Here is a 20,566-nt window from a genome sequence, read left to right on the forward strand (position 1 = left end):
CTACATACAGTGCATGCGTCATACATAGCAATGCCACACATGCGCCCTCTGTAGCGAGGCCTGCCCTGGGTGTCACGACGCCTTCCTTTGCCCCTGTCTCCAAGTGCAGCTTTCTCCAGACTGAGTGTTTGAGGACCGGGACATTCACAGGGAAACCAAAATACTCATTTACAAAGCTATTGTACTACCATTTTTACTGTATGCTTGTGATACATAGATCACTTATAAACGCCATCTCCAACTCCTCGAAAGATTCCATCAACGGTGTCTCTGAAACTTTTTACATATCATTTGGGAAGACAGGCGAACTAATGCCAGTGTCCTGGAAGAAGCAAAGATCACCCATGTCAAAGCAATGATTCTTCAACATCAACTTCGTTGGACTGGTCATGTTGTGCGCATGCCTGATCATTGTCTTCCAACTACTCTATTCCGAACTTAAAAATGGAAAGTGTAATGCTGGTGGTCAACAAAAGAGGTTTAAAGACTGTCTCAAGGCAAATCTAAAAAAATGTAGTATAAACACCAACAACTGGGAAACACTGGCCTGCGAGTGCTCCAGTTGGAGAACAGTCTTGACCAAAGGTGTCATGGACTTTGAAAATGCTCAAACTCAGGATGAAAGGGAGAAATGTGCTAAGAGGAAGGCAAGCTTGGCAAACACTCACTATGATCAACTCCCGCCTGGAAACCTATGTCCCCACTGTGGAAGGACCTGTGGATCCAGAATTGGCCTCCACAGTAACTTACAGACCAACTGTTAAAACTGTGTTTACGGAAGACGATTTTACCCAGATATAAGTGATCGCCAAAGACGAGGAAGACTGATACATTTAAAGAATTTTGTTCCTGTGCAGTTTTTAGGTTTTAGCAGTGTGTTCCTCAGTTTCTTTTCTTTTCTTTTAACTCTCTTTACTGTCTGCTTGTATTTCTTTTTTCCATGTTTGTATTCCTTTTTGCTCTCCCAGTTTGGTTGAATGTTTCCATTTTCCTGAAGAAAGCCTTCTTGCCTCTAATGGCTTCTTTGATTCTACTCATTAATCAAACTGGCATCCTCTTGGCCCTCGTGGTACCTTTCTCAATCTCCAGGAGATATCGAGCTGAATTTGTCCTATTTTGGCTTTAAACACCCCCCCCTGCATTTTGAAGAGATTTGACCCTCTCCAAGTGGTGTTGGGCAAGGGACACATATTGACCCCGGGACTGTCAGTATTTTGCAGGATAAATTCATGGGCATACCAGGCTCGTGAAATGAAAGTGGATTAAAGCCCTCTGTCACCTTGTGCAAAAGGCAACTAAAAAGACCTACAACCCCTGGCTGTAAAATGCTTTGAAAAGTGTGCGGTGCATTTGCTTAATCTCATTATGTATCATTTCCCAGAAAATGTTTAAAAATGCAGTTGTTAAAAAACCAGAAGCCTTTTTACTAGGTATAACAGGCGAAGAGCTACCAAGAGAAGACAAAAGACTCTTTATGTATGCAACAACAGTAGCAGCGAGAACGCTACTAGCCCAGAGATGGAAGGAAGGAGAGGTACCAACAAAAGAAAAATGGCAGATGAAACTGATGGAGTACGTGGAGATGGCGAAACTGATGAGGAAGATCCGAAACCAGGAAGATCAAGTATTTTCTAAAGACTGGAGCAAATTTGTAATTTATCTAAAAGACCACTGTAAACAGTTAAAATCGCTGGCAGGGATGTAATGGCACTTGTATGGTGGAATTTTGTACAGTGGTGCCTCGCAAGACGAAATTAATCCGTTCCGCGAGTCTCTTCATCTTGCGGTTTTTTCGTCTTGCGAAGCACGGCTATTAGCGGCTTAGCGGCTATTAGCGGCTTAGCGGCTTTAAGAAAAAGGAAACAAACTCGCAAGAACTCGCAAGATGTTTCGTCTTGCGAAACAAGCCCATAGGGAAATTCGTCTTGCGGAACGACTCAAAAAATGGAAAACTCTTTTGTCTTGCGCGTTCTTCGTCTTGCGAGGCATTCGTCTTGCGAGGTACCACTGTATGATAATTATAGATATTTAATAGATGGATAATTGTAAAAGATGCAGCAAACTTAATTTTAAACATGGAACCCATGGATGGAGGGAAGGAGGTCCAAAGCTTCGAAGGAACCTTTTAATTTAATGTTTGAAATGGTTATGTTGATATGTATAAAACTGTGAAAAAAACAATAAACAATTATTATTTTTTAAAAAACTGTGGGTTGAATGAATGAGTAACAGGAAGATGCATGAGTGCTATGCATGCAAACCAAAATGAACTGCAAAGGCTCCCCACCAACAAAGTGGAACAAATGCAATATCTTCCAAGTGGTTCTTCCCATTTCCTAATCCTAATCCTCGTGAAAACCCATCAACATTTTTAGTGCAAATTTCACCTGATATACACATTTTTTTCTGTGTGATTGTGCATCATAGACACATTTTTTTTGTAAAACCAGTTTCTTCTAATACAATGCATTCTTGTATGTTATTTTGACGAATGTATGCATTGCCGTGTCCCCTTTACCCTGGTATATGCATTTATGTCTACATTATTTGGCTGGAGACCTGCACTGCAAAATTAGGAGAAGCGTGAATTTTGAAGGATGGCCGTGTCAACGGCTCTCGCGTTGCTTCAGAAAGTGTGAATTAGGTAGGCTCACCTTTAAATGTGAACTGAACTGAGTTTATCCCCCATCCATAATTCAAAGTGCACCCCTCCAAATTGCACCCCTTCAAGCAGACCTGGAGTGTTGCACACAATTGGCTCAACAAGTTAAATACATCACTGAACATTCACATTGCTTTGGGTCCTATGACTCAAGGGAGAGTCAATGTGATGCCCTCCAGATTCTATTGAACTTCAACTTCCATCAGCCCCAGCCACCCCGACCAGCTGCCAAGGATGATGGGAGTTGTAGTTCAGCAACGCCTAAAGGGTACCACACGGGCTGTGCCTGCTGAACATCACAGAATCACAGAATTGCAGAGTTTGAAGGGACTGCAAAAGTCCTTTAGTCCAATCCCCTGCAATGCAGGAACCACAGCCAGTGTGTGAATCAGCCCAATGCCAGCAAATACCTTTGCTTGTGAACTGGCTCTTCCATTACTATGGTTGCTAAGAAACCTAATATGCCTAACTTCTAGATGAGCAGAGTTACCTTGACTTAATCAAGGCATCTTGTCTAGGGATGGTAGCTATGCCACCTTGCAATGTATGCTGATGTGTTCGACCTTCCGGAACTGGAGTGTGATTCGTGGCAAGAGGGTGCGTTCCCTCTGAAATTTAATCTCCTTTTTTTATTTGGATGCTGGCCTCATGACAGTGGAGATCAATCTTGGCACTTTACTCCTTTTCCTTCATGCTTCTATGTGAGTTAGACCCATCTGCTTGGGTCTCTAAGCTGGGGGAGTAATAATTGGACCTGCTCTGTATCTGTCATTTTGTGTACACTGTTTGCTATGGCTGTCCGGGTGGATTTTTGCTGAATTGGCAAAGAAAACCCAGATGTGTGGCAAGTAGGGAAGGTTTTCTTGTTTTGAAAAAATGCTTTAAAAATCCCCCCAAAGCACCCAAACTTAACAACTTGCCCTCCCCAAACCAGATATGCAGATAAAATTGTTGCCCGAGAAAAAGAAATCAGGGAGGTTCCACTTTCCCCAACGCTGCGTTTTCATGCTAGGAAAAGTTTCGCCTTCTGGATTTCTGCCTGTCAGGCACCGGAGCACCATGCGAAAGAAAAGCTGCCAGCCCTTCAGTCCGCATAATTTTGCATATTAGCGAAAAGTAAAATGAAACTAATTTTAAAAGCGGGCAGCGCACTTCATCAATACACAGAGCTTTGCAACGAAGAGCTTCTTAAGGGTGCCAGAGTTCCCTCGAAGATGGGTTGATTCTTAAACCGCTCTAGCAATTGCAGCTCTGGGAGGGGAATAAGAGGCCTCCTACCAATTCTCAGCACCCTTAACAAATTACACTTCCCAGGATTCTCTGGGGCAAATCGTGACTGTTTAATGTGGCATCACAGTGCTTTAAGTGCATAGGGCAGATGGGGCCATAGTCTAACTTCTGCATAAGCTTTGTGCAACCAAATCAAGACGACCGCTCAACAAACAGGACCTCTGGAGGACCCACTTTGGCTTCCATGAGTTGATCTGAAGGTGCACATGGTCAGCGCATGGAAGTCAGAGGCGGGGCCTGCCGCTACGATCCTAATCGCCCCATGCGTTTACCGATGCTTGCTGGATTTGAAGCATCTAAAGGGGTCTGCCGCTCACCCCAGACTTGCTTTTCAGCCGGTTGAATTCAGGAACGATAGATGTAACACCATGTTAAAAGAGAGAAACTTGGACCTTCCATCTCAGTGCTGGGGTAAAAGTCAGGAAATGAGTTAACATTGAGCAAAGGGGGGGGGGACAGCCCATCACCAAGAAAAGCAGAGTTAGCTCAGCAAAAAAAAATATTTTTTTCATTTATGTGGATGCAGGCATGGAGTGTCCCAAAGCACAGAACCAAACAGAGGCAAACAGCGCATGCACGCCCCACACCTGTGGAAGCCATCACTGGAGTTACTCCCCCCAATTACAGAGCACATTTTTGTTTCACGCCGTGCATTGATGCCTATGTTCTGCTTTCTCTATCGCCAATCCCAGAGTCAAGAGCGTGTCCGAGCAGAAAGAGGATCCGAGGCATAATGAATGCAGAAGCTGGGGAGCTGGCGCCTCCCCTGAAATTGTGAAAGGTGACTGGGATGGTGGCAGAAGCGGCCCCCAGGTAAGGTCTTTGGACCACCCGCTCTCTGAACGGTGCCGTGCACAAGACACCTTGGTCAGTCTGCCACGGGCTCCACCTCCTCTTTGATCTCCGTCCTGTTGTCTGTTGTTTCAGCTCCAGCAACTGTTCCGAAGGCAGAAGAGGAAGGGAGGGAGGAAAGTCCAGAGAAGGGGCCAGGAAGGGCAGGAAGTGGGGAAAGAGAAAGCAGGGATTAGTAGTCAGGCGGCGAGAGGGCGAGCATGCAGGAGGCAGCCAGTAACACCAGGAGCCATTCACAAAAGGATGCACAGCCTCAATTCCCCAAGCAAGGAGGGCAGGCACTAAGTTATTGATCACACTCCGTGTTGCCAAACGGTACCCGGGGGGAGGGGGGTGGGTCTTGTGTGTTTGTTAGTCTGGAATCCTTAATCATTGGGCTGGGTGTTCATCAGTATGCGGATGATACCCAGCTCTACTTCTCTTTCAAATCAGAACCAGTGAAGGCGGTGAAGGTCCTGTGTGAGTGCCTGGAGGCGGTTGGAGGATGGATGGCAGCTAACAGTTTGAGGTTGAATCCTGACAAGACAGAAGTACTGTTTCTGGGGGACAGGAGGTGGGCAGGTGTGGAGGACTCCCTGGTCCTGAAAGGGGTAACTGTGCCCCTGAAGCACCAGGTGCGCAGCCTGGGAGTCATTTTGGACTCACAGCTGTCCATGGAGGCGCAGGTCAGTTCTGTGTCCAGGGCAGTGGTCTACCAGCTCCATCTGGTACACAGGCTGAGACCCTATCTGCCTGCGGACTGTCTCGCCAGAGTGGTGCATGCTTTGGTTATCTCTCGCTTGGACTACTGCAATGTGCTCTACATGGGGCTACCTTTGAAGGTGACCCAGAAACTACAACTAATCCAGAATGCAGCAGCTAGACTGGGGACTGGGAGCGGCCGCCGAGACCACATAACACCAGTCTTGAAAGACCTATATTGGCTCCCAGTACGTTTCCGAGCACAATTCAAAGTGTTGGTGCTGACCTTTAAAGCCCTAAACGGCCTTGGTCCAGTATACCTGAAGAAGCGTCTCCACCCCCCATTATTCGGCCAGGACACTGAGGTCTAGCGCTGAGGGCCTTCTGACGGTTCCCTCACTGCAAGAAGCCAAGTTACAGGGAACGAGGTGGAAGGCCTTCTCGGTAGTGGCACCCGCCCTGTGGAATGCATTCCCACCAGATGACAAAGAGAAAAACAACTATCTGACATTTAGAAGACACCTGAAGGCAGCCCTGTTTAGGGAAGCTTTTAATGTTTGATGTATTACAGTATTTTAATATTTTTTTGGAAGCCGCCCAGAGTGGCAGGGGAAGCCCAGCCAGATGGGCGGGGTATTATTATTATTATTATTATCATCATCATCATCATCATCATCATCATCATCTGGAGTGAGCACCTCACTGAGGATCAACTGGAGGGAAGAGGCTCCTGAATGTGCAGTATATACTGCCTCTTGCCCAATTCAATCTGTTACGGGTGCCACATACGTAAAACCCGCTCTGCATTTGTAAGAAATTGATCGCTTAGCGTGGCAACCCCTAAACTCTGGAACTCCCCACCTATCGACACCCGGCAGGCGCCTTCCCTGAGCTCTTTTCAGCACTGGCTAAAACCATATTTTGTTTAGAACACCCCATCCAGACACGAAGAATGTTGATGGATATTTTGATCTCATCCGAGGCGTGTCCCTTTATGCCAGCACCTAGGAAAGGATGGAAAGAGGGGCTTACTTTTGCAGATAGGGACCTTGTTGCTCCACAAGCCATCCTTCATGCACTCGATCTGGAACGTCTCGCTCTCCACGCCATCCTGCAAAAAAGCAACGGGGGAGCGTTGTGGAAGAGGGAGGGGTAAAATGCAACTGCTATGAAGGCTTCCTGATCACACCTCTGGAGCATAGCTGTCAACCGTCCCTTATTTGGCGGGAAAGTCCCTTATCCCAGCGCTGTGTCCTGCTGCTGTCCCTTATTGATGATGTCCCGTAAATTTCCCGGGTTTCAAAGGAAGCAGCTCCTCTCCCTCCCTGCCAGCCAGGGAGGAGGGAGGCTCCAACTGTGTTGCTTGGCTGCGTTGCTCACCCAATAAGGAGTCTAAGAACGACTGGGGGGTGGAGCTTATGGCAGTTTGTTATCAGGCGTGACTCCCGCTAATTGATTTATGGCCCTCAATTAGCTCTTCACTGCCCGGCACACTTCTCCTGCCGCATGCTCTGCTCCGAGCTCTCCGTCACGCCATAGCAGAGTTTTGCACAGCGGTGTAAACTGTCACGTTGCTTGGCTTCCAGACAAACACACACAGAGTCCAGGTTTGTCTATTTACAGCTTTTATTCCGATATTTCTCAGGAATTTCCAGGACTAGTTGCAGCCATCACAGCACTGCATCCTTTCCCCCACAGAGTACAGAGTGGGACTGGCAAACTTTGCCCAAGCTCCTCCCGAGCTTCCAAAAGTGACGTCAGAATGGTGTGGCATCATGGGAAGAACTTAACTCGTTAAGTTCCAGCTCCAACACCCCCCTTTGCCGCACCTTCTGACAAGACCCTTTTGAGTTCAACACCTTTCCCTTTGCCTTGTGCTCCTTCCCAGCATCTTTCCCAGGCACCTGTTGAACCCCTTCAACACTCCCAGAATCACACTGTGCGAACCTGGCCCACGCACTTCTCGCTTGGTACCTTTCAGGTGGAATGCCCTTTGTTGAGCGACTGGACCTTCTGGGCACAAACTCAGATGTTACCTCTGACTCACTGCCACCAGGACCTGTGTCCTCAGCTTCACAGGATTCCCCTTCCGACTTAAAACGTTTTCGAATCCTCTCCATTACACTCACAGGAGAACTGGGTTCGCTTTTGGGTGTTCTCTTAACCTGTGGAGAAACTACAGATACCTCCTCCTGTTCCTGACTTTGGTCAGTTACCTGATCGTCATCATCAGACTCAGTTTCTTCTTCCTCCCCCTCAGAATCTTCCTGTTCTGAATCAGAAAGACATTCTGAAAGAACATCACGCTTGGAAGCAGGTTTTGATTTTTCATCCTGCTCATAGAACTCAGCGTGCTTGCTGATCAGTAACTTACTCTGATCACCTGATGGAAATGCAAACCTCCATGCACTCGCTGTTGGCTCATACCCACAGAAGATCATTTTCCGGAACTTGGATCCATCTGGCCCCTGCAACGCAGCAGGTACTGACACAGATGCATGTGACCCGAACATACGCAAAAAATGAATCTGGGGTTTCCTGCCATGCAACAGCCCAAACGGTGTGTCCCCTACCATGGAATTGTAGGTGCGATTCCAGGTGAAGCTCACATACTTGATTGCCTCCAGCCAAAACCTTGGAGGTAACCCAGAATCTTTCAGCAACACCTGTGCAGTTTTAACCAGAGCCTGACACTTGAGCTCTGCCTCCCCCCTCTGATTGGGTGAAGTCACTGTGTGACGTATCCCTTTCTTGCGAAAGTACTTCTGCAAAGCGGAACCTGTAAACTCAGCTCCTCTGTCACTCGTGACAGCTTGCACTTTGGTGGAAAACCTTACTTCTACCTCCTCAATCCAATGTTTGATCAGCTGTGCTGCATCATCCTTGGATTTGAGACCGTGTGTCCAGGAATTCTGTGTAAAATTATCCTGCATCGAGAGCAGAAACCTTGACCCTCCCAGACTTGGTTCTTTTACAGGACCCCACAAATCTATGTGAATTTGTTCAAAAGGCCTAGTGGTTGTCCTCTCAACCTTTGGATAACTGCATCCTTTTACCTTTGCCAGTTTGCAAGTTTCACATTTTACAGCAGATCCACATTCTGAGATCTTACACCCTTTAGAAACTTCTGGTAGCACCTGTAGTTCTTCTAGAGAACTATGAGCTGTTCGTGTATGCCAAGCATGAACACATTCATCATGATTGGGAATTGTAGCACGTAGTGCTTGTGCTTTCTCAACCTTCCCATCACCCTCCAGAGACGTTTTAAGAATGAAGAGATCATTCTGCCCCTTTTTAACCTTGGCAAGCATCCTCCCTCCTTTGGAGATTGTGCACACATCATCCTGAAAACAAACCGCAAATCCCTTTTTCAGTAAATAAGGCACAGATAAAAGACAGTGGTGCATCCCAGGAACGGTACAACACTCCAGCGTTTCCTGCAAAATACGAAAATGCAGATTTACAACATTAGTCAAATTTCTTTTCTGTCCATTTGCAAACAGTACAGATTTCCCAGCAGGAATTGCCGTGCAGTTCCACCTCTCGACAGCAGGTGTCTCTGGAATCAAATTGCGATTAGCTGCAGAGTCAATAACAAAACTTAGCTCAGTGCTTTTGTCACAGCTGTCTTCAGACAAAGCCAGACTAGCTGTTATCTGATACGTCTCCTCACGTTGTTTTCCACGTCCTCCTCTTGCGTTCCCAGGCTGGCCTCCTCTCCCAGACTGGTTCCCATGGAAACCCGACTGATTTCCATGATAGGTGTCCTTGAAGCCTTCCTGTCCAGCTGCCCTCCCTTTCTGTGGGCAGTCTCTTTTCAAATGACTGTGAGATCCACACACGTAGCACCGACGAGTGGCAAAAGCCTGAACAAAGCTCTCATCTTGCTTAGCCCCCCCCTTTTTCCCGGTGGAGCTACCTGCACCAGACTTGCTCTCCCTGATGCGCCTTTCCTGTTCGTCAGCCAAGCGTCCTGTGACGTACGCCAAAGTCAGATCCTGCGGACTCATAGACTCCAGAGTTAGACATAAATTGTCATAACTTTTGTCCAGAGAGCTTAGCAAAATATAAACCTTCAATTCATCTGTAAAGTTCACCTGCAACAGCCGCAGTTCATTAAACACAGAGAGCATCTCTGTAACATGCTGTCTTATGTCCCCACCTGGACGCAGCTTCATTTCAAACAAACGCCTGGTGGTGTGGATTTTAGCACCAGCCGTGGTCCTGTGGTGCACTCTTTCAAGAGCAGCATAAGCTTCATGCGCAGTTTCCAAACCCTCCACATGGGGCAACTCTGAACCCTCCAAACTGAGCACTATAGCTCCCAGGGCTTTCTGGTTTTTTCTCTGCGAAGCATGCGCATCTGCAATTACTGCTGCTGCAGCTCCGGCGGCTGGTTGAGGCAGTGGAGGCCTTAAGACCGCGTCCCACAGACCCTTGGCTACCAGCCAGGCCTTCAGCTTTCTGCTCCATTCTCCCCAATTCTGGCCGTTTAACTTTTCGAAAGGCACGGAGAATGAATCATGGCCGTCCGCCATCTCCTTCCGTTCTCCCAAGGGGGCCCCAAGCTGTACTTACAAAAACATCAGCTCCTCTGGCATTTCTCCCTGGAGAAACGATACCTCAGCTCTGCGCAGTTCTCAGCAACACAGGCACTCTCTGCGTCTTGCAGCTTGCTTGTTTGCTTCTGCCTCCGCCTCCTGCCGTCTCTGCTCGACACCGCAGATCAAAGCTTTCGGCAGTCTCCCGTGACAGGTTTACAAGCGATGATTTAGGACATCCATAACCTATGGCAGTTTGTTATCAGGCGTGACTCCCGCTAATTGATTTATGGCCCTCAATTAGCTCTTCACTGCCCGGCACACTTCTCCTGCCGCATGCTCTGCTCCGAGCTCTCCGTCACGCCATAGCAGAGTTTTGCACAGCGGTGTAAACTGTCACGTTGCTTGGCTTCCAGACAAACACACACAGAGTCCAGGTTTGTCTATTTACAGCTTTTATTCCGATATTTCTCAGGAATTTCCAGGACTAGTTGCAGCCATCACAGCACTGCATCCTTTCCCCCACAGAGTACAGAGTGGGACTGGCAAACTTTGCCCAAGCTCCTCCCGAGCTTCCAAAAGTGACGTCAGAATGGTGTGGCATCATGGGAAGAACTTAACTCGTTAAGTTCCAGCTCCAACAGAGCTTGCATGCCTTGCGCCGATCAAATCAGCCGCATTGCCTGGGGACTCGCCTTTGCTCAGCGCTTCCCAGCGGAGAGGTGACGGTGGTTTTCCTTGCTGCATCCCCTTTGCCGGGTTGCTGCGCTGTGGGAACCACCGCTTGAGGCTTCGTTTGGCTGCCTGTTGACTAAAATCCCTTATTTTGGCTGCTGATCCCTTATTTTCGAGGCTGCTGGTCCTTTATTTTCAAATCTGTAAGCTGACAGCTATGCTCTGGAGGGAGCATCCTCAAGAAACTAAGCCTGAAGGATCTGGAAAAGAGGGGACTGAAAGGAGATAGGATAGGCATCTTCAAATCTCTAAAGGGCTGTCCCACGGAAGAAGGAACAAACTTGTTTTCTCCTACTCCAGAAGATAGGACTCGAACCCATGGCTTCAGGTCACAAGATAGGAGATTCCAACTAAATATCAGGAAGAACTTTCCGACAATGAGAGCTGATTGACAGTGGAACAGACTCTCTCGGGAGGTTGCGGACTCCCCTTCCTTGGAGGTTTTCAAGCAGAGGTTGGATGGCCAACTGTCATGGATGCTTGAGCTGAGATTCTTGCATTGCACAGGGTTGGACTAGATGTCCCCTGGGGATCCCACATTCTATGATTCTGTGAAATCTAAACACTCTGTTAAAAAATCAGGATGAATTTAGGACGAATGCTCCTTGTCAGTTATTTCCCAGCTGCGGTTCGAAATAGATAGTAATAAAAACGAACTAGTCAAAAGCAATAATTAAAATATATGAGGGGAAAAATAGAAGCTGTAATTAAAAAGCAGCTTCCAGTTGTTGTATAACTGCCCTGTAAACAAATGCTCAATAAAGACTGAATCTGACCTCCATGCAGGCATTGTGCAAACTAATCAGGGTGGGTGGTCAATAAAGAGGTCCTCAGACGACCCCTCTAGGTTTTTGTGTTTAAAAAACCCTGCCTTTCCTCCAGTTCATAGTCCAAAGAGGCTAATGACCAAAAATGCAAAACAAGATGTTTTAAGCAAGAAGGTATAGCATTGAAGTAGGGACGTGGGTGACGCTGTGCGTTACACCACAGAGCCTAGGACTTGCCGATCAGAAGGTCGGCGGTTCGAATCCCCGCGACGGGGTGAGCTTCCGTTGCTCGGTCCCTGCTCCTGCCAACCTAGCACAACAAAGTGCAAGTAGATAAATAGATACCGCTCCGGCGGGAAGGTAAATGGTGTTTCCATGCGCTGCTCTGGTTCGCCAGAAGTGGCTTAGTCATGCTGGCCACATGACCCGGAAGCTGTACGCCGGCTCCCTCGGCCAATCAAGCGAGATGAGTGCCACAACCCCAGAGTCGTCCGCAACTGGACCTAATGGTCAGGGGTCGCTTTACCTTTTTATAGCATTGAAAGTAGAACAATGGAAGTTTCCGTATGCTGAGTGAGACTATTGGTCCAGCTAACTGATACTGTCTGCACTGGCTGGCAGCACTTCTCTAGGGTTTCAGCGTGGGTCTTTCCAGCCCTACTGATGATACCAGGAATCGAACCTGAGACATTCTCCATGAAAAGCAGATGCTCTATCACTGGGCAACACCCCTTTCCAATTGGTTAATTTTGGGACCAACGAGGCAAATGTGACGGAGCCCTCAGCTGGGCTCCCAGTAGCATACCCTCCAAATTTCCACTGGACTAAAGTGGGACGTGTGTCTTTGGGTGCTGCTCTCTTGCACGAGTCAGCAGCTGTGTTTTTTGGTTCCGCAAGACAGCATGGCAACTCCAGTCCTGAAAGACCTTCATTGGCTTCCGGTACGTTTCCGAGCACAATTCAAAGTGTTGGTGCTGACCTTGAAAGTCCTAAAGAGCCTTGGTCCTATATACCTAAAGGAGCATCTCCACCCCCATCGTCCAGCCCAGACACTGAGGTCCAGTGCTGAGGGTCTTCTGGCAGTTCCCTCATTGCAAGAAGTAAAAAGACAGGGCCTTCTCGGTGGTGGCGCCCGCCCTGTGGAACGCCCTGCCATCAGATGTCAAGGAAATAAACAACTATCTGACTTTTAGAAGACATCTGAAGGCAGCCCTGTTTAGGGAAGTTTTTAATGATTGAAGTTTTATCGTGTTTCTAATATTCTATTGGCAGGGGCCCAGAGTGGCTGGGGAAACTCAACCAGATGGGCGGGGAATGAATGAATGAATGAATGAATGAATGAATAAATAATGGTACCGCTACAAGCTCATCCTCCTCCCTGACCTCAGCAGCGCTGGAAGGGGGAAACAGGACATTCCGGGATCCAATCAGGAGCCGGAATACCTTCTGTAATTCTAGAATGTGCAAGGGAACATCCTCTAAGTGCTGCCACGCCCCCCCCCCAACGTACCTTTAGGATGTTGTATCCGGTGTTGCAGCTGACGACCACCTGGTCCTTGAAGGTGTACGTGGCCTGGGAGGGCTCGATCTTGCCGTGGGGAGGAGGCTCCACAAGTGGGCAGGGGTCTCCTGTGGGGCGCAGGCAGGCAGAGAGAAAGAAAAGGGAGGAGCCCCCAGGTGAGGATTGTGACATTTTGGAAATGAAATCATAGAATCATAGAATCATAGAATCATAGAATCTTAGAGTTGGAAGAGACCACAAGGGCCATCGAGTCCAACCCCCTGCCAAGCAGGAAACACCATCAGAGCACTCCTGACATATGGTTGTCAAGCCTCTGCTTAAAGACCTCCAAAGCAGGAGACTCCACCACACTCCTTGGCAGCAAATTCCACTGTCAAACAGCTCTTACTGTCAGGAAGTTCTTCCTAATGATTAGGTGGAATCTTCTTTCTTGTAGTTTGGATCCATTGCTCCGTATCCGCTTCTCTGGAGCAGCAGAAAACAACCTTTCTCCCTCCTCTATGTGACATCCTTTTATATATTTGAACATGGCTATCATATCACCCCTTAACCTCCTCTTCTCCAGGCTAAACATGCCCAGCTCCCTTAGCCGTTCCTCATAAGGCATCGTTTCCAGGCCTTTGACGATAATAAACTACGCAACTTAAGACCATTAGGTGCCCACTCGAACCACTTCAATTGGAAGAACTGTCCCTACTGCAGGTGTCAAGTATTGTCTGTTTTGCACTGGTAAGAACTCAAGTCGTTTAGTGAAGCAGTGCCTACACTTTGGAACTCCCTGCCGATTGATACCAAGCAGGCGCTTTCATTGTACTATTTCGGTGCCTCGTCAAAAATATATTTATTTTTTGTTTAGACAAGCCTACCCAGATGTTTAGAAAGGTCCTGTGAGTCTTAATCTGCTTTTAGCCTGTTGGTATTTTAACTTTGGAAAATTACAGTGGTACTTCGGGTTACATACGCTTCAGGTTACAGACTCCGCTAACCCAGAAATAGTGCTTCAGGTTAAGAACTTTGCTTCAGGATGAGAACAGAAATCATGCTCCGGCAGCAGGAGGCCCCATTAGCTAAAGTGGTGCTTCAGGTTAAGAACAGTTTCAGGTTAAGTACAGACCTCCGGAACGAATTAAGTACTTAACCCGAGGTACCACTGTATTGTTATTAATTTTTCTTTGTGAAAATTTTATTGTTTTATCTTTTTTTTTGTAAATCGCCTTGAGGTTGTTTTTTTAATGGTTAAGTGGTGTATAATTCATATGTAATAAATAAATGAAATAAATAAATATTTGGCAGGGAGGGGAGAGAAAACAGGCTTTTTTGGCACGGACATTTTCTCACCGGGGATTTATGCCAATGGCTGCCACATTTCGATGGACCAAAGGCCCTTTGGGAATAATCTCCAGAGCAGCCTTCTCCAACCTTGTGCCCTCCAGATGCTGCTGTACTGCAAATCTGATCATTTCTGACTCATGGCCTGATGGGAGTTGAAGTCCAGAAACATCTGTATGATGTTTTATATACTTAAATGCCCCAGATTACAATTCCACTTACTTTTACAGTATATGCAGTTTTATTGGTTTCAGCTTGTATTTCTGTTTTAATGGGTATTGTTTTCATATTGTACACTGCTTAAGATTTATTTATTTTAGCTGTTGTTTCCCTATTTCTTTCAAACACACACTCTTTTTATGTTTTTCTTGTATCAAAAGACTTGGTTTGGTTAAAAAAAAAGGGCGGGGGAGATATTAAGTTTTGTATTTTTCTCTATAAACCTTAATAACATTTATTTTTAAAAAAGAAAAAAGAGGTATTAAGCCATTTAGAAATAAATAATGAAATAAATCTGGAGGGCATCATTCTCCCACAGGAGGCTACCAACTCTGATGGATTGAAAAGACAATTAGACTGTCCAGAGATGAAAAGAAGATAAAGTCCTGACCAGAAAAGAATGGAAGACTAAGTTGATGGATTATGCCGAAATGGATAAATGACTGGAAGAATGAGAAGTCAGGAAGATCAAATTTTGAATAAGGAGTGGGGATTTTTTTTATATAATTTATCTTAAAAACAATTGTAAGCAGTTAAAATCATTAGTAGTATAGGAATAACGTAGTTCAGTGGTGGATTTTGGATAAAATGGAGATGTAAAAGATTTGGATTGTTATAAAAGATGCAGGAGGAAATGACTAACGATAGGACCCACAAAGGGGAGGAAGGAAGTCCAGGAGATTCTGTGGAATCTGGTTTTTACGATGTATGTTGGATATGTGACTGTAAGACATAAATTTGAAAAACCAAATAAATAAATTTATTTTAAAAAGAGAGAGTGGATAGGCTTAAAGAGCATCATGTTGCAGCAGTCTGCTCTACAAAGATTCAGCTGCAATGTTAAGCACTGTAGAGGGAGCAACTGCGGTTCCTGCACTGGAAGGGGTTGGACAACGAACCCTGCAATTCTGCGATTCCGTGAAAGTGCGCTAATGTTTCTGGAGAGGAAAAGAAGGACTCCTGTCCTCTTGGACCGAAAACGGAGAGTTCTGTGCCCTTTTCACTGGTGCATCCAAACCACTCTCTGTGACTCAGCTCAAGGAGGAAATGGAATAATTGCTTCTTGATTTCTCGGCATGGAAAAGCTGAGAGGTGCAGCAGCGACCTCTGCCAAAGGATCAATGGGCAGGAACCAGAACAGAAGTGTGGTGCTTCTAAGCTGCTGGGAGCAAGCCCAGCTGAACACAGAGGGGCTTGCTTTTGACTAAAGGTGCCCAAGACAGGGGGACACGGGTGGCGCTGTGGGTTAAACCACAGAGCCTAGGACTTGCCGATCAGAAGGTTGGCGGTTTGAATCCCCGTGACGGGGTGAGCTCCCGTTGCTCAGTCCCTGCTCCTGCCAACCTAGCAGTTCAAAAGCATGTCAAAGTGCAAGTAGATAAATAGGTACCACTCCGGCGGGAAGGTAAACAGTGTTTCCGTGCGCTGCTCTGGTTCGCCAGAAGCGGCTTAGTCATGCTGGCCACATGACCCGGAAGCTGTACACCGGCTCCCTCGGCCAGTAAAGCGAGATGAGCGCCGCAACCCCAGAGTTGGTCACAACTGGACCTAATGGTCAGGGGTCCCTTTACCTTTACCTTTAACCGCAAACCTTACAAGTTGTGACAATTTGCTACACAGTAGGCAAAAACCAAATGGCTCCAGCCAGTCAGCCAAATGGACAAAATTCCTACCAGGCCCCTGCCCCATGACAGGCATAGCAAGGCCAAGCACAAAACCCCCAGTTCACGGAGGGTGGGCGGGTGATCCGGTGCACGCAGCAAAAGAGGACGCCCAAAGCTGCGTGTCCAGTATTTAAAACCTTTGGGCCCAACCCACAAATCGGCAAGATCAAAATCTCCCCAGAAATTCAATTGCCCAATCGCAGCCTGCAGCCATCCAAACGGATCTGCCCAGGAACAGTGGGATGGGCTGCTAGACCCCTCCGCAACACGTGCTTTCTATTAAGGAGAACACGCTTTCCCTGACATTTCCGCATTACTCTCCACATTTTATTTGAGCTTTCACATGACACAGAAGCCACTTCCGGAAATATGACAGAATATAACACCAGTTTAGTGTTTATTTCTGTGTTATTTTCAAACAGCGCCCCCCTGAAAGCAAACAACCCAGAAATGAACACTAGACCTGCACTGTACTCTGCTAGAGTTCTGGGATTGGCTTTTGTGTTGTGCAAAAGCTCAGTTATAACATAGAAATATTTAACAGGGAAATGGAATAAACTTCTGCGTGAATGTGAAGGGAAACTGGAAGCGAAGCTGCAGAGAACCCTGGACTGTGTCTCCATCTCTCCTTGTTGCCCTTCGAACATGGCAGGAAATGGACTGGGATTTGTAAGCTGTGGAAAGGTGGAATGTGGGAGAATGGTGGTGGTGCCATTTGAGAATAAATATGGGGCCTCACCTCAGCAGAGACATCACCTTGCCAACAAAGGCCCATATAGTTCAAGCTATGGTTTTTCCAGTAGTGATGTATGGAAGTGAGAGCTGGACCATCAAGAAGGCTGATCGCCGAAGAATTGATGCTTTTGAATTATGGTGCTGGAGGAGACTCTTGAGAGTCCCATGGACTGCAAGAAGATCAAACCTCTCCATTCTGAAGGAAATCAGCCCTGAGTGCTCATTGGAAGGACAGATCCTGAAGCTGAGGCTCCAGTACTTTGGCCACCTCAGGAGAAGAGAAGACTCCCTGGAAAAGACCCTGATGTTGGGAAAGATGGAGGGCACAAGTAGAAGGGGACGACAGAGGACAAGATGGTGGGACAGTGTTCTCAAAGCTACCAGCATGAGTTTGACCGAACTGCATGAGGCAGTGGAAGACAGGAGTGCCTGGCATGCTCTGGTCCAGGGGGTCACGAAAATGCGGACATGGCTAAACAACAACATGGGACCTCAGGGGGCAAAATTGTGCTTCTCTTGGAGTGAAATGCCTGGCTTGGCATCTCACCAAGAAATTGATGTCTCAGACATAGGTTATAAAAGATCAGGATCCCCTGCACATTCCACACAACATGTAATTATTCACAGAAAGCAATTAATTTAATGAATTTGAGACACAATTATAACATGCGGTGTATGTATATATTTAAAAATAGCAGTGTTGTTTATTCATAACAGATAATTTATCCATTTATCTCTTTCTTTTAACACACATTATGCATTTTATTATTCCATTTAGAAGCCATTTCCCCCAAATTGTTAGGCAATTGAATTGCATGTTTGAGTTAAGCCGTCAAGCTGCATTAAAAAAAAAAAAATTGTATAGCTGTGCCCAGTAGCTATTATATTATTGGGTTCTTTCTGCAAATAATTGCATGTTGTGTAAAATTTACACTTTCCTTGGTGGTCCTGACATTTTACAATCTGCGCTGGTGGTGAGTGGTCGGGAATTATTCCTCTGTGTTTGATTCAGGCAACTGATGCTCAGCCAGACCATAATTTGATGCAGATTTGAGTGGGCAAACGCAACAGAAGGATGAGGCTGATGAGCAACCAACATCTTGATTTTAGTGGGCATGCAGTTTAATGAGCTTCAATAAAATAAAATAAAATAAATAAATGCATTTGCATTTGGAAAGTTGGGCCGCCCATGCAGTATTTATTTGGAGATAAAGTGCCAGAAGATGTATTGAAAGAGTGGCTGGGGAAACCCAGCCCAATGGGTGGGGTATAAATTATTATTATTATTATTATTACTACTACTACTACTACTACTACTACTACTACTACTACTACTTGCATGCAAGCTTAAGGTCCCATACATTGAAAGTAGTAATAATAATAATATCTTTATAATAATAATAATAATAATAATAATAATAATAATAATAATATCTTTATTGTCATTGCCCCCTTCGGGGACAACGAAATTACTTGACTGCTCCATAAAAACACTAATTAAACTATACAGTATAATTGCTTTAAACCTGAGATTCTCAAAGGGTGTGCAGTGGCAGGAGAGAATGGAAAGTGTGAAAAGGATGTTACTTTTTTTCTGTATGCCACAACAGCTGCGAGAATATTGCTAGTGAAGAATTGGAAGAAACAAGATTTACCAGCTATCGAAGAAGGGCAGGTGAAGATGATGGACTACAGTCATACCTCAAGTTGAATGTGCTTCAGGTTGAGCATGTTCGGGTTGTGCTCTGTGGTGACCCGGAAGTGACGGAGCGTGTTGCTTCCGGGTTTCGCCGCTTGCGCATGTGCAGACGCGCAAAATGATGTAACGCGCATGCACGGAAGTGATGAAACGCGACCCGCGCATGCACAGATGCGCCGTTGCGTCTTACGTTCCGTTCGGGATGCGAACAGGGCTCCGGAACAGATCCCGTTCGCATCCCAAGGTACCACTGTATATGGAACTCGCCAAACTGAATGGGAGACTCCAAGACCAGAGAGAAGAGACGGTGGAAGAAGATTGGAAGAAGTTTAAGGAATATTTCAAAAAAGATGTTAATATTTAAATCTTAGAATAGCTTTTGAAGTGAATTTAGGCTGTAGGGTTAGAAGATAGCGTATTTTATTTGTAAGTGATAAAATGTGAAGATTTTTATGGTTAAAGTAAGTGTGATAAAAAAATGGTTAGAAATTATGATATATGTAAACTGCTAAAGATGAGGTAAAATGAAAATCAGGTGGGGGGACTTGGGGAAGCCCACCTAACAATGTTTAGAAAAAATAAGGATAAGGCAAGAATCTGTTTGTATTGTTGGTTTTTCTGTTTGTGTTGTTTATTTGTATTATAAAATGAATAAAAAATTTTGAAAAGAGAAAAAAGAGAATGGCAAGTGTGGCTGGAAGATTGAAGGATAATCAAAGAAATATGAAAGATCGGAAAAGAGAAAGGCTTCTTTGTGTTGATGAGGAGAAGAGAGTTTGTTTGTCTCAAATTAGATCTGTTATAAATGAGATACCCCTGCAAAAGCAAGCTCACACTTCTCACTAGGTTTGTATACATACTTAAGGTATAGTTTATAATTATATTTAGGGAATCATTGAAGTAGCTGCATTGCTTTATACTTTCGGGGTGTCCCATGATCATATCATAAGGCAGTTGTGTCCTATGGTATAAATCAAGCACTGCTAGGAGCTTTCCCTTTTTGTTTTATAATAATAATAATTTATTATTTATACCCCGCCCATATGGCTGGGTTTCCCCAGCCACTCTGGGCGGCTTTCAACGGAACATTAAAAACAGAATAAAACTTCAAACATTTAAAACTTCCCTAAACCGGGCTGCCTTCAGATGTCTTCTAAAAGTCAGATAGTTGTTTATTTCCTTGACATCTGGTGGGAGGGTGTTCCACAGGGTGGGCGCCACCACCGAGAAGGCCCTCTGCCTGGTTCCAATGTTATTTTCCAATGTATTTCTTATCAATAAAAAAATCCAGTGTGGCGTGAGCAAATTTTTATTCTGCAAGTGTGGCTCAGAGAAAAAAGTTTGAGAACCACTGCTTTAAACGCTCTTGGCTGCACCCAATGGTGTAAAAAGTATAAAGATAGAGGTAATCTACATTAGACACAACAACTTGGAAGGAATAAAAATTTTGAGGTCTTAGAACAAAGGAAGGAAGTCAATATGTTTATATGTATGTAATGACTAGATTAGAAGGATGGTATCGTTTTAATTTGTAGGTGTGTGTTTTTGTTTTTTGTGTTCTTTTTTCTTTTGTGTTTTTTTGTTTTGCTTGTTTGTACCTAATGGTCAGGGGTCCCTTTACCTTTTACTGTTTTATTTTGGATTCAGTGTTTGTAATTTTTGCATTGATATATCTATATCATCTATCTATCTATCTATCATCTATCATCTATCTATCTATCTATCTATCTATCTATCTATCTATCTATCTATCTATCTATCTATCTATCATCTATCTATCTATCTATCATCTATCTATCATCTATCTATCTATCTATCTATCTATCTATCTATCTATCTATCTATCTATCTATCTATCTCTATCTATCAT

At 45.4% G+C, this 20,566-nt stretch overlaps 1 protein-coding gene across 4 annotated transcripts in view; it reads right to left on the minus strand.

The window, feature by feature from the left end:
- Positions 1–20,566, minus strand: part of MASP1 (MBL associated serine protease 1) — a 123,342-nt gene that overhangs the window by 57,216 nt on the left and 45,560 nt on the right. For 3 of the 4 annotated variants that reach the window (XM_083504139.1, XM_083504136.1, XM_083504137.1), the window contains exons 7-8: positions 13,039–13,157; positions 6,518–6,596 (exon numbers count right to left, since the gene is read on the minus strand). In XM_083504139.1, the coding sequence (XP_083360265.1) occupies positions 6,518–6,596; positions 13,039–13,157 (198 nt within the window). Of the gene's footprint in view, positions 1–2,008; positions 4,889–6,517; positions 6,597–13,038; positions 13,158–20,566 lie in introns of those variants that run through there. The other variant, XM_083504138.1, reaches the window with a different exon arrangement.

The sequence above is a fragment of the Podarcis liolepis genome (assembly GCF_965112155.1).
Source record: "Podarcis liolepis genome assembly, chromosome: 5".
NCBI classification, from domain to species: Eukaryota; Metazoa; Chordata; class Lepidosauria; order Squamata; family Lacertidae; genus Podarcis; species Podarcis liolepis.